The sequence below is a fragment of the Pelodiscus sinensis genome, chromosome 2 (assembly GCF_052426305.1).
Source record: "Pelodiscus sinensis isolate ZL-2025 chromosome 2, ASM5242630v1, whole genome shotgun sequence".
Taxonomy (NCBI): Eukaryota; Metazoa; Chordata; order Testudines; family Trionychidae; genus Pelodiscus; species Pelodiscus sinensis.
Window position 1 is genome coordinate 249,409,138 of NC_143053.1, and position 12,944 is coordinate 249,422,081.

Consider the following 12,944-nt stretch of genomic DNA (forward strand, 5'->3'; position numbering starts at 1 on the left):
TCCGGTGTGGCCAGCTTCCACAGCGCGATGGCGACCCTCTTGTTCACGGGGATGGGTGCCCGCAGCCGAGTGGTGGCTCTCTGCAGCGCGGAGGTGAGCCAGGTGCACAGCTGCTGGAAGGTCTGCTTTCTCATCCGGAAATTCCGGCGCCATTGCTGGTCGTCCCATAGTCCGAGGACCACCCGGTCCCACCAGTCGGTGCTGCTGTCCAAACTCCAGACTGGCCTCACCACAGTGGGGTGCTGATGCCACACAACCGCCATGGCCTTCCTGGTGAGGGAGTCCAATGCGATCTCTGCCTCCTGGTTCATGAACAGCAGGGTACCGGCCTGCGGAATGAGCTGCAGGCACTTGTACAGCCCCAACAGGGGCCCGAGCAGGCACATGGCCACCCACGGCTCCATGGCAGACAGAGCAGGGCAGAAAAAACAAAACACAGGGAAAAGCAGTTGGGGGCCAAAGGGTGGTGTCCCCAAAACTCAGAGGGCAACCACCAAACCTGCTAAGGGTGTCAGTTCCTGGCAGAGGCCCCAAGGCACGGGAGCAGGAGACCAACGGCTGTCTGGCGAGACCCCTTTAAGCACGTGTCTGAACGGCGCTCCGGCTCCGGCCCCGCCCCCGGAAAGGTCTGGTGGCCTTTTGCCCTCTTCAAAATGGTTCCGGGCTCCTGCTTTTCCGGAAAAGCGCACCGCCAATGTAGACGTGCTTTCCGGAAAAGCGCATCGTTATAACGATAACTCCGGGACCAATGTAGACGTGCTTTTTCCGGAAATACTTATAACGGAAAACTGTTCCATTTTAAGCATTTCCGGAAAAGGGTGCCAGTGTAGACGTAGCCTTAGTCTATAAGGTGCCACAGGACTTCTCGTTGTTCTTCCTGCATCAAAGTAGCATATGAAATAGAGTGAACAATGCCCCCCTCAAAGGGGAGAAAGTCACTCTATAAGGGCACAGGCTATACTGCCAATATTTAAATGATGTATCAGTATTGGACATGTGAAGGGCCGCCACTTTGTCATCTATATATACATTTACCAAGCATTATGTCATTACTGCAGCATCCAGAGCAGATGTGACTTTTGGTAGAACAGTTCTGCAGTCCTCCTTTAAATAGTCTCTGAGCCCCGTCTCCTGTTTGTGAGTCACCTACGTGGAATACGTGACTATATCTACAAAGAGAAAAAGAAACAGTTATTTACCGTAACTATGACTGTTGAACAAATGTCGTAGATGTGTATTCCACAACCCTGCCTCCAAGCCATCTGCATCAGAGTCTATACTCTTGAAATTTGGTGCAAAGGAACTGAAGGGGCTGGGACTTGCTGTCTTATATAGCCAGGGGAAGAGCTGTGGCCACAAGGCACAAGCACTGCCTTTCTCTAGGTACTGCTAGGCAAAATATTCTGGCTCCAATGTATTGGACACATGCACACCTAAGTGGAATTCATGTCTGCGTCACCATATCAAAGAACCACAGTTACAGTAAAAACAACAACAACAACATTTCGTCCAATGTTTTTTTACTTTCAGAGGTGTTGAACATTTGCAATTTCCATTGACTTTACCCAGAGTTATAGTACTCAGCTCTTCTGGAAACCAGGCCCTCCATGTTTAGCTCAAATAATTCATTATGCACTTCAGTACATATGGAATGTTGCTATTGACCTTGGATATATTCATTGCCTCCTTTGCTGAGTCTTTTCCTCACTAGTATTTATGCTCTAATACATTCCAGTTCTTTAAGATTATACCATTACAACTTAGGTAGACAAGCAATTGTAATTTTATTGTCATAGGCTATGGCAGTGGTCTCCAACCTTTTTACACCCAAGATCACTTTTTAAGTCTCAGAACAGGCGAAGATCTACTGCCCTGCCCCTTCCTTGAAGCCCCGCCTACATTACATGAGGAAATCTAATGTAAATGTACTGCACAGGTGCGCAGTTCAGCGAGGGCTCAAGAGCTACTCTTAAAGCCCCTGAGATCTACCGGTAGATCGCGATCTACTGGTTGGTGACCACGGGGCTATGGAATTCATTCCTCCTATTGACTATTCTACCCACTCTTAAACAACATAGGATAATGAGGCAAATTCTCTTCTGGTGTAACAAACAGGGAATTGAGTCTGATATTTTCCCCAGTGTCAGCCCCATATTGAAAATCTTTCCCCATAATCTTATTTCGATATATGATTCTCTCAATTTGTCTGTTTTCTTTAGTTGGTTTTATTATATTGCTGTGTGCATGTAATTATTGTGAATGATTAAGCAGTGCCATAAGCACCATGGCATGATTGGTGGGTCTAAAATTATGGGGAATCTCCACTTATTCTGTGAATCCACCATAAAGAACCATTATCTCAGTTCTCATTAAATGATATATTATGTTGAAGAAAAATGTGTCTATCAAACCTGCAGCTATAATCATTTGGTATTGTTAAGTATAGACCTTTGGTAAAACTCATGCCTATATGGAGATATATCTCAGGCCTATTCACCACTTAGATCCGACTGATCTTGTGCTACCTTTCTAAACATGGGTGAATTTCATTCCTTGAGAATATTCACCTGTTACATAGTAAAAGAGTAGATGCACCAAGCTATTGCCTACAGCAGTGTTTTCGCTAAGCTGCGCAGCAGCACAGCTTCACAGGTGATTAATCAGCCCCGCCCAGTCAGAGCTGAGTTGACCAATTGTACAGGGCTGATTAATCACCTGTGAAGCTGTGCTGTGGCCTATAGTAGTTAATTGTTATAGTTTGTTGTAGTCCTTCCCCAAGGGGGAGGACTTCCTCGCTGGGTGTCTCCATCTAACCTGCACCCCCAGCTAGTGGTAGACAGCAGTCTTTTTTTCACGGTCCTTTTCGCTAGTGCATGGCCCCTCGAGCGCCAAGAGGGAAGGGAGACCTGGGCCAGGTCTCAGCCCAGGACCCTAAGAACAGGCACAACGGCAACCTGTTCAGCTGGTGGGGCCGTACTGCAACTCACCGACCCGCGGGCTTTGACTCTGTCCTGTTCTGGGCTGCTTCCTTTCCGCTTGTCGGCTTCACCGCCTCCGCCATGACTTTCATCCCGCCACTGGTCTCTCTCTCCTTCCTCGCCGGTGCTGCTCCCCTCCTCATCCAGCTCATCTCCTCTCTCCTTCTCTGCCCAGGCACCCTGCTTTTCAAAGCCAGCACCCTCTCCCTGGGACGCCGGCACATGTGCTGTCCCAGCGTGGCGGCCCCCGGAATCCCCATGCATGCGTATGCCACGGCTGCCGAGCATACCCGGCACTCCCACGGCGCTGGGGCCAAGCGCTGTTTTGGTGCGGGGTGCGCGGCTTTCCCAGTCAAACCCCTCCACCCCATCACAGCACCAAAAAAATGAAAAGGCTATAGGCTAAAAACTCTTAAAATCCAGTATTGCAAAATATTAAGATAACCCAATTACCTTAAAAAAAGAAAGTAACTGCAGAGAATGGAATGCAAATTTGATTTATAGTATAAAAAAACTTTTTGAAACATATTAAGTAATTTAGCAAGTATAAAGTTTAGACTCCTACTGCCCAACAAAATTATGAAAAACTTTTAAAATAATTACTTCCATTACTGTTTGAGTAATAACCTTTCTTCATATATTTGTTTATTCCATAAGGCCTTTGACATACAGTTGAGAATACTGAAGCGTATCCCTCTGGAACAACCTGAATTGATCCCTTCTCAGAAACAGTTGACATCACTGATCTGTGTACAGTTTGCTGAGGAATACCTAATTGAGAAAGACTATGTACAAGCTGTGAAGTGGTATAAAGATGCACTATCTTATACTCAGACAGATAGTAAAGTAAGCATTGCCTCAAATCCAACAAAATTCAACAATACTTTAAGTGAACATTAAGTTGGAAAAATTGTTATGTTAGCCATTTTTGTTGTTTATGGGGTATATTTGAATATATATTTGAGCATATACAAATACCAAGAGTAAATCCTTAATTTTTTCATTTCAGCAGAACAGCAGCCAAAAAAAATATACATGCAATAAGAAATTATTGGTCCAGGCTTTTACTAGCACTTTTTCATTTTATTTTATAAAATTCATTGTTACAAAAAAAGGTCATATGTATAATTAAAAAAATCCAAAGCAGTGGTGTTAGAAATTAAATACCAACCACCAACTCCAGGAAAAAAAAACCTTTCCTATGATATATTTTTCTTTAACATGTATTTCTGTTAACAACAAAGAAAGGGCCTAGTCATAAAAGGTTTACATGTACAAAACTCCCTTTGCATTTTTGAGGGTTAGATCCACTAAGCAATGCAACATGGTCTTGAATATTGTTGATGAATTCTGTCTGTGCAGACAGAACATTAATTGAAGTCCATTGGAAGTTTGCTGAGTTAGATGCCTATGTTCTCTTTCTCCAAGAAGGTGCAGTTTTGAGCATAACTTTGTCATGCTGTACACTCTCAACTTCATAGATTTCAGGGCCAGAATGGACTACTGTGGTCATCTAATCTGACTTCCTCTATTACATAGGCCAGAACTTCCCCAAAATAATTCTTATAGCACATCTTTTGAATTTCATTCAATGAGTGGTCTGAGATAAATAGAATGAAATTCAGTAAGGAGAAATGCAAAGTACTCCGCTTTAGGAAGGAAATAGATGTCTAGGAAGGAGTACTGCAGAAAGGGATCTAGGGGTTATGATGGATCACAGGCTAAATATGAGTCAGCAGTGTGACAGTGTTAAAAAAAAAAAGCAAATGCCATTATGGGATGCATTAATCTTTTCTTTGTCACCCCTTTAACTGTCTTCATTGGGAGCTAATGTCATTCGGGCATGTCATAAGATCAAGCATCTGCAACTTCCATTTAAATGAGAACAACATTAACATATGCATATCACACTAATTTCCAAAGATAATATGGCATGTACCATGGCTTTTCAGGAGCTGTTTAGCCCCACATCAACTGGAGCTGTTTATTTATAATGCTATCCCTATAACTTGGGACAATTTAAAACTAGGCAAGAAAAAGCACTGAAGAACATACTTGTAGATGGAGTATTCTGCTTTCTAAAGGAAGATGACGTAAATGTAATTGTGGGACAAATTTATTCTTAATGTCACTTCATTGAAATCTTGTCCATCTCTAACCTCTGAGATAGGATTCTGAATCAAGAAAGAAAAAAATTACTCTCAATATAAATTACATTGATCATCAAAATGTTTGCTTTCTTTAATTATTAATCCTTATTCTCTCAGGTATTATTGCAATTGGCTCGTCTTTATTTGACGCAAGGAGATATTGATGCATGTGAACATCATTGTGCTCTGCTTCTTCAAGATGACAATTGCAATGAAATTGCAACAATGGTATAAATGGTTAATATTTAATTATCTATAGCCCAGTGTTTAGGCTATTCTAATCATATTCTTTGTGTACTGGCATACTATGTCTTGTACCCAAGTAGCTATGCTGCAATTGATAACAAAATAGGTTGCATCTACTAAAAAAACTTTTCCCATGAAGAATCAGAGGAAAGAGAGGTAAGGGGAAAGTGAAAGACAAATGTATACATCCCAAAAAGCAATCTGCATAAGAGCAGAAAAAATATAAAGTATATACTTACCTATGAATAATGGGCAAGTGTTTGCTTTTTGAGGGTAATCATGTTCGTCTATCAATTTATTTTAAGAGGGATAAGGGATCTTTATCCCTTATTTTAAGAGGGATAAGGGATCTTTCGGAAAAGGCTTTATTTTCCGAAAGATCCGCATCTAGACTGGTGCTTTTTTCCGGCAAAGCTCCTAGCTGAAAAAAAGCGGCAGCCATTTTTATGCTAATGAAGCAGGGGAGATTTAAATCCCCGCTTAATTATCAATTGCGATACATCTAATTTGCATCCCTTTTACGAAAAAGGGATGCAATCTAGACGTAGCCTATTACTGAAGTCCTATGTTTCAGCCATGTAATAGGTTAATTGGTGCAACAGCTACTAGTACCAGGAATAACTTGCTTGAACTATTTGGTCTTAACACAGGCACTGATCCCATAAACAAATACACATGTGAGAAACCTTAAAGGAAGTTTCTTTGAGTTAAACAAGCAAGGGGTGAACTCTATGGTAAATTTCAAAGCTGCAGAATTATAGAATACACAGGGCTCTTGAAGTACAAATGAGAGAACTGGGCCTAAATCCAGCAAGAGGCAACAACATCTGGTCTTTAAATTAAATTATCCATCAGAATAGTGCATAGTTGTTTTATTGCATATTTCATATTTTCATCTGGAATATTGTTTAATGCTAGTTCATGCTTAGTTATTTCTTAAATATAGTGGGTTGGTGTGTTTTTTTGGTTGTCAAGAATATTTCAGCATAACTTTTACATTTTGGTTCTTTTCAAGGAATTGAACTCAGTCACTTTTAATGCGTTTTTTCCCCCTCTATTAGATGATGGCAGACCTTATGTTTAGAAAACAGAAGTATGAACAAGCTATAAATCTTTACCAAAATGTTCTGGATAAAGCACCAGGTATCGCCTATTAAATAAGGTGGAGGTTTTTCAGATTCACACTAATTTTAAAAGACTAATTAATGAAAATATGTGACAACTCTGTTGTCTTAATTTAATGAACAAGACTTCCAAGTAGCATGTTCTGTCATTTTAGATAACTTCTCAGTCATGGAAAGGTTAACTGATTTGCTAAGAAGAAGTGGTAAACTTGATAAAGCTACATATTTCTTTGAAATGGCTAAGAAAAAATCAACTCGAGTACCTTTGGAGCCTGGTTATAACTACTGCAAAGGACTTTACTGCTGGTAATTTGTGTTGTCATCTTTATCAATGTTATAAATACCATGATATGTAAGGCTATGCGATTCCTGTGTAGCCTGTGTGTGCTATTTCAGGTTTATTTTGCGAAGTGAGCACTGCAATTTGGTTTGCAAGAACTGAAAGTAAACCAGTACCTTCAGGTTTGCTGGGAAGTTAAATTTCTAGTACAAATTTGATTTTCTACTGGACTTAAAGCTTTTTGTGGGAGAGGACAATGTTGAAATAGAGAAAAGAAAACCTTAGGGTTAAGGTTAAGGGGAATATAGGGAAGTAATGGGTGGTTTGTAAGAGCCTGAATAGAATAGAACTAATAATAGAATAGAATAAACTTGGTTGACTTGAATGTATCAAACTTCAGAAATCTCAATACAAGAGAACGGAAGTTTGATTTCAGATGGCTCTAAAACCAAGGAGTGAAATCTAACCCCTTTGAAGTCAATGGCAAAAGTCCCATAGACTTCCGAGAGGCCAGGATCTACCCAGCATATTTGGATATAATATATTAAACTTCTATGTTATGAGGGTCAAATGATGGAGAATAGTTTCTGCTTTATATAACACCTTTTCACTTGGGGATCTCAAAACATTTTCCAAACAGGTGAGCCCCACAGTCAAAGCAGCAGGTAGCCTATCTTAATGAAACCTTGACGTCTGGCTGTGTTTGAAAATATGACTCTAAACATGGCATTGCAAGGTTACATACATACTTTGTTTCAGTGATTCACGTGTCAAACTAGGACAAGTCAAAAGATGCTTTTCTATTAAACTATTATCTCTGTGCACTTAATCTGAGATCTAACCAATTAAGCTGGTTTCTTTCCTTCCTATGAATAATAAAGATATACCCAAATTATACCCTCAGTAATATCTGTGCACTCTGATTAGCAGAAGATGATTCCGGGGGTGAAATTGATTGGAACTTAACACATGAATTTATTGATGAAGCACTAATTGGAATACAATGCATAGCTCTCATAGGGTGCATCTACACAGCACCCTAAACTCGAAATAAGCACCCTAAACACTATGCAAATTGTGTATCTTATCTTTAATCCATTTTGAAATTTGGCATGTCTACACAGTGCCAAATTTTGAAATAGTGTGTTATTTCGAGCCATCCCTTATCCCTCATGAAACGAGGTTTACCAGGATGGTGAAATAATGCAGTGTAGACGTATCCTTAGTCTTTGCTGTGATGGCTTTGCAGTGCTAAAAGGAAAAAAAAGCAGTAAACGTACTTATTCTGTAGATATCCTCTGTGCAGGGTTTTCAGATCCAGGGTCTTGGCTTCTTAACATGATTCTGCTGGAACTTACATACTTCTCAAGATTTTTTTGACCATCATGGTCAACAGTAAGAGGATAGGGCATGAGTCAGGCCCCCTACTAACCGTTGTGTACTACTACAACCCAAATATAAATGCTGCATGCCAATTCTACCAATCATTTCCCTCTTTATTTCAGGGGGTTGTATTTTTAAATTTATTCTGTATAGATTTGTATTCCACTCTCTTTATGGTAGTATCTGACTACTTTCTAGTCCTTCAGAAACAATTTGACTAACATCTATCATGTATGGCCCATTCTTTCCTTGTGGGGAGAATTGTGTGCTCAGCAGGTTGTTATGTTTTGCTAGGATTTTGTTTCATGTATTTTTGTTAATTTTTTAAGTGTACATAATCTATGTTCATTTCCAACGTCTAGCTTTCCAAGATTCCAGCAGTGCTCACTAAGGCCCCAATTCAGGAAAGCATACATGCCTATTCAGGGAAGCATTTAAACTTATACTTAAATGCCACTGAAGTCAATTAAACTAAATACATGCTTAAAGTTAAATATATACTTAAGTGGTTTCCTGAAAATGAATGAATTTAAGCATATTATTAAGTGCTTTCTTGAACTGAAGGTTTAGTATTTTTTAATTTCCCTTTCCTTTTTCTTCATGTTAGGCCTAGTATGGTTGCTATACAGGCAGTCCCCGACTTACGCGGATCCGACTTATGTCGGATCCGCACTTACGAATGGGGCTTTCTTGCCCCGGAGGTCGAGGTAGCGGATTGCTACCTGCGAGCTCTGGGGCGAGAAAGCCCCGTTCGTAAGCTGCTCCGGTGCCCCTGGTCTGCTGGAGACCGTCCCCAGCAGACCACAGGCACTGGGACTCAAGCCCCCCCCCCCAGCAGACCAGGCTTTTGTTTTGGACCCTGGAGCAGAGCAGCTGGGGCGCTGCCGATTGGTCCTGCAGCGCCCGCTCTGGGCACTACTGGACCAACCCGGCAGCACCCCAGCTGCTCTGCCCCAGGTCCTGATTCAGCCGCTGCTGGTCAGTTTCAGCAGTGGCTGAATCAGGACGCCTGGGGCAGAGCAGCTGGGGTGCTGCTGGGTTGGTCCAGTAGCGCCGAGGAGCGGTGCTACTGGAGCAACCCAGCAGCACCCCAGCTGCTCTGCCCCAGGCGTCCCCAAGTCAGCCGCTGCTGAAACTGACCAGCGCTGACTACAGGAAGCCCGAGGCAGAGTTGCTCTGCCCCAGGCTTCCTGGAATCAGCGCTGATCAGTTTCAGCAGCAGCTGACTTGGGGAAGCTTGGGGTTCTTAAGTTGAATCTGTATGTAAGTCAGAACTGGCGGTCAGTTTCAGCAGCGGCTGAATCTGGACGCCAGTTCCGACTTACATACAGATTCAACTTAAGAACAAACCTGCAGTCCCTATCTTGTACGTAACCCGGGGACTGCCTGTATAACCTTTGCTGGATTCCGGTAATATTAGCAAACAATAGAACCACAGCCATATTTAAACAATTTAGTCTTTATACCATTTTATATTTTTCTAGCTTTCTATCTAATTTGATTTTGTATTAATATATCAGAGATGACAAATAGATACAGGAAAATGGGAATATCATCTAAAGAATAATAAATAATCATACGAAGCAGTATATACTACAGTCAAAGAATCAATGCATAAAAGAACATCAGTATAATATAAAATATTCCAAACAAGCATCTGAGGCAGATTGTGCACTTTTTTTTATTCCTCTGTATAATAGATTCCATCTTTATAAATATTACAAGATTTTTCCATATTGACAAAATCTTTTTCATTAGTGCTTTATGTATATAAATATGAAAATATTATGAAAATTGATGATCACCCTACACTCCTGTTGCAACTGCATATTACATATTCTCTCCATACAGGTACATGGGACAGCCCAATCAGGCTCTCAAGTATTTCAACAAAGCTCGAAAGGATAGTGACTGGGGCCAGAAAGCCATCAGCAATATGATTCAGATCTGCTTAAATCCTGATAATGAGATAATAGGAGGAGAAGTGTTTGAAAGCCTCAGTGAAGAGTACAGGTAAAAGAGAAACCCGACTTTTATGGAAACTATTTGTAATTGAGAAACGTAATGGAATACCAAATTCACTTTCATTATATGTCTAAGATTAACGTAAAGCTCTGGTCATTTCTTTCTCCACTCCATGGCTGTCTACACATTGGCACCCTTTTCCGGAAAAGGGATGCTAATGAGACAAGTCGGAATTGCAAATGCCGCGGGGGATTTAAATATCAACCGCGGCATTTGCATGAACATGGCTGCCGCTTTTTTCCGGCTCGGGGCTTTGCCGGAGAAAAGCGCCAGTCTAGACGGGATCTTTCAGAAAATAAAGCCTTTTCCGGAAGATTCCTTATTCCTCTTAAAATCAGGAATAAGGGATCTTCCGGAAAAGGCTTTATTTTCCGAAAGATCCCATCTAGACTGACGCTTTTCTCCGGCAAAGCCCCGAGCCGGAAAAAAGCGGCAGTCATGTCCATGCAAATGCCGCGGGGGATATTTAAATCCCCCGTGGCATTTGCAATTCCGACTTGTCTCATTAGCATCCCTTTTCCGGAAAAGGGTGCCAATGTAGACACAGCCAAAGTGTAAAAGGGAGGCAAAGCAAAGGGTTATAGTTTAGCTGAGCCCTCTATGATGTATTCACTAAGGGTATGTCTAGACTACATGGCTCCATCGATGGAGCCATGTAAACTAGTTTACCCGGCATAGGCAAAGAAGCAGCTATTTAAATAATCCCTGTTTCATTAAAATAAACATGGTCGCCATGCAGTGCCAACGATCAGCTGATCCGGCACAGCACGGCAGTCTACACGCGGATCTATTGGCTGGGGAAGCCTTTGCTGACCGATCCCTTATGCCTCATGAAACGAGGTATACAGAATCGGTCGGCAAAGGCTTCCCCAGCCGACAGATCCCGACTACCGCACTGTGCCGGATCAGCTGATTGTCGGCACAGCACGGCAGCCATGTTTATTTTAATGAAGCAGGGATTATTTAAATCTCCACTTCTTTGCCTATGCTGGGTAAACTAGTTTACATGGCTCCGTCGACGGAACCATGTAGTCTAGACATAGCTTAAGGCTACATCTACACTACGAGGCTTTTGTGCAAAAACCTGCGAGTGTCCATACCTCAAATGAGCTCTTACGCAATTAAATGGGCAGTTAAATGGCAGAAGAGAAGGCTTTTTCCGCCGTAGGTAAACCTCCTTTTCTGAGGCATAACTACTTTTAGTGGGGAAAAAGCACAGGTGCTCTGATGGCCATTTTGTGAATGGCAATTGGAGCTTTCTTGCACAAGAGCGTCCATGCAGTGTGGATGCTCTCTTGCGCAAAAGCACATGGCTTTTGCGATGTTCTTTGAGGTGTGGATGTGCTCTTGCGCAAGATGTTTTTGTGCAAAAGCTCTTGCGCAAAAGGTTTCTTGCGCAAGAAGCATGTAGTGTAGACATAGCCTAAGGGCTCGTCTACACTGGCCCCTTTTCCGGAAGGGGCATGGTAATTTTTGAGATCGTAATAGGGAAACCCGCGGGGGATTTAAATACCCCCCGCGGCATTTAAATAAAAATGTCCGCCGCTTTTTTCCGGCTTTTAGAAAAGCCGGAAAAGAGCGTCTACACTGGCCCCGATCCTCCGGAAAAAGCGCCCTTTTCCGGAGGATCTTATTCCTACTTCAAAGTACTTCAAAGTAGGAATAAGATCCTCCGGAAAAGGGCGCTTTTTCCGGAGGATCGGGGCCAGTGTAGACGCTCTTTTCCGGCTTTTCTAAAAGCCGGAAAAAAGCGGCGGACATTTTTATTTAAATGCCGCGGGGGATATTTAAATCCCCCGCGGGTTTCCCTATTACGATCTCAAAAATTACCATGCCCCTTCCGGAAAAGGGGCCAGTGTAGACGTAGCCTAAGAGAAAATAGAAATGTTTGCCACATTTGTGCTTTTTTTTTTTAAAGGGGGGGGGGGGAATTTAATGCTTGTTGAAAGTACCAGACTGAGTGGCCTAGAGACTATTGGCCTGAATTTAGACACAGAACAGGTACATAGGTTGTGGCAGGTTAAGCTCCTTTAGCTCTGGTTTGGAGGGGACATGGGTCTGTAATTTAATATGTATGTATTTATGATATATTGGGAAGAAGAAATGCAAATCTGTTCTGTTAAATATGGTGCTATTGGAATGAAAAGACATTGCCTTATCATAAGTAGGATTTGACAAGCTGGGAATCATTATGTAGAATTTAATTTTAACAGTGATTTAAAAGAGAAGAAAGAATCTCAGCAACATGGGATACGCACAGCAGAGAAACTACTGAAAGAGTTTTATCCTCACTCACAAGAGGGACAAAATCAGATGAAGATGTTACAGAACTGCTGTTTGATGGCCACAAAGGACAAACTTAATGTGGAGAAAGCTCTCAGTGTATTTGTAGAAATGGCTCAAAATGAGGTAAGTAAATTCTTCAAATCATCTTAGGTTCTCCTCTGTTGTAAAATACTAATATATAACATGCTTTTTATTAGAAATGTTTTCAGTTGAATAACCACCCGTTTTCTCCTTAAATTTAAACTGCTAAGGGCTTCGAACTTAATAGTACAGCAAGGTGCTACTGTTTGAATGTGTAAAAGTCTCAGAGGGGTAGCCACGTTAGTCTGTAACTTTAAAAATGAGTAGTCCTGTGACACTTTAGAGACTAACCAAGTATCATGCACTTATGTGGGCAAAGCCCACTTCTTCAGATCAGATGATCTTGAGTAGGCTCCAGACCAGTGAGAATAAGAGGGGAGAGGAAGAAAAA

General features: G+C 41.8%; 1 protein-coding gene across 5 annotated transcripts in view; it reads left to right on the forward strand.

Annotated features, from left to right (window-relative positions):
• Positions 1-12,944, forward strand: part of TTC21A (tetratricopeptide repeat domain 21A) — a 69,921-nt gene that overhangs the window by 50,683 nt on the left and 6,294 nt on the right. For all 5 annotated transcript variants that reach the window (XM_089776795.1, XM_075922843.2, XM_075922846.2 and 2 more), the window contains 6 exons: positions 3,636-3,824; positions 5,246-5,356; positions 6,436-6,517; positions 6,654-6,804; positions 10,013-10,174; positions 12,400-12,595. In XM_089776795.1, coding sequence (XP_089632921.1) covers positions 3,636-3,824; positions 5,246-5,356; positions 6,436-6,517; positions 6,654-6,804; positions 10,013-10,174; positions 12,400-12,595 — 891 coding nt within the window. The remainder of the gene's footprint in view (positions 1-3,635; positions 3,825-5,245; positions 5,357-6,435; positions 6,518-6,653; positions 6,805-10,012; positions 10,175-12,399; positions 12,596-12,944) is intronic.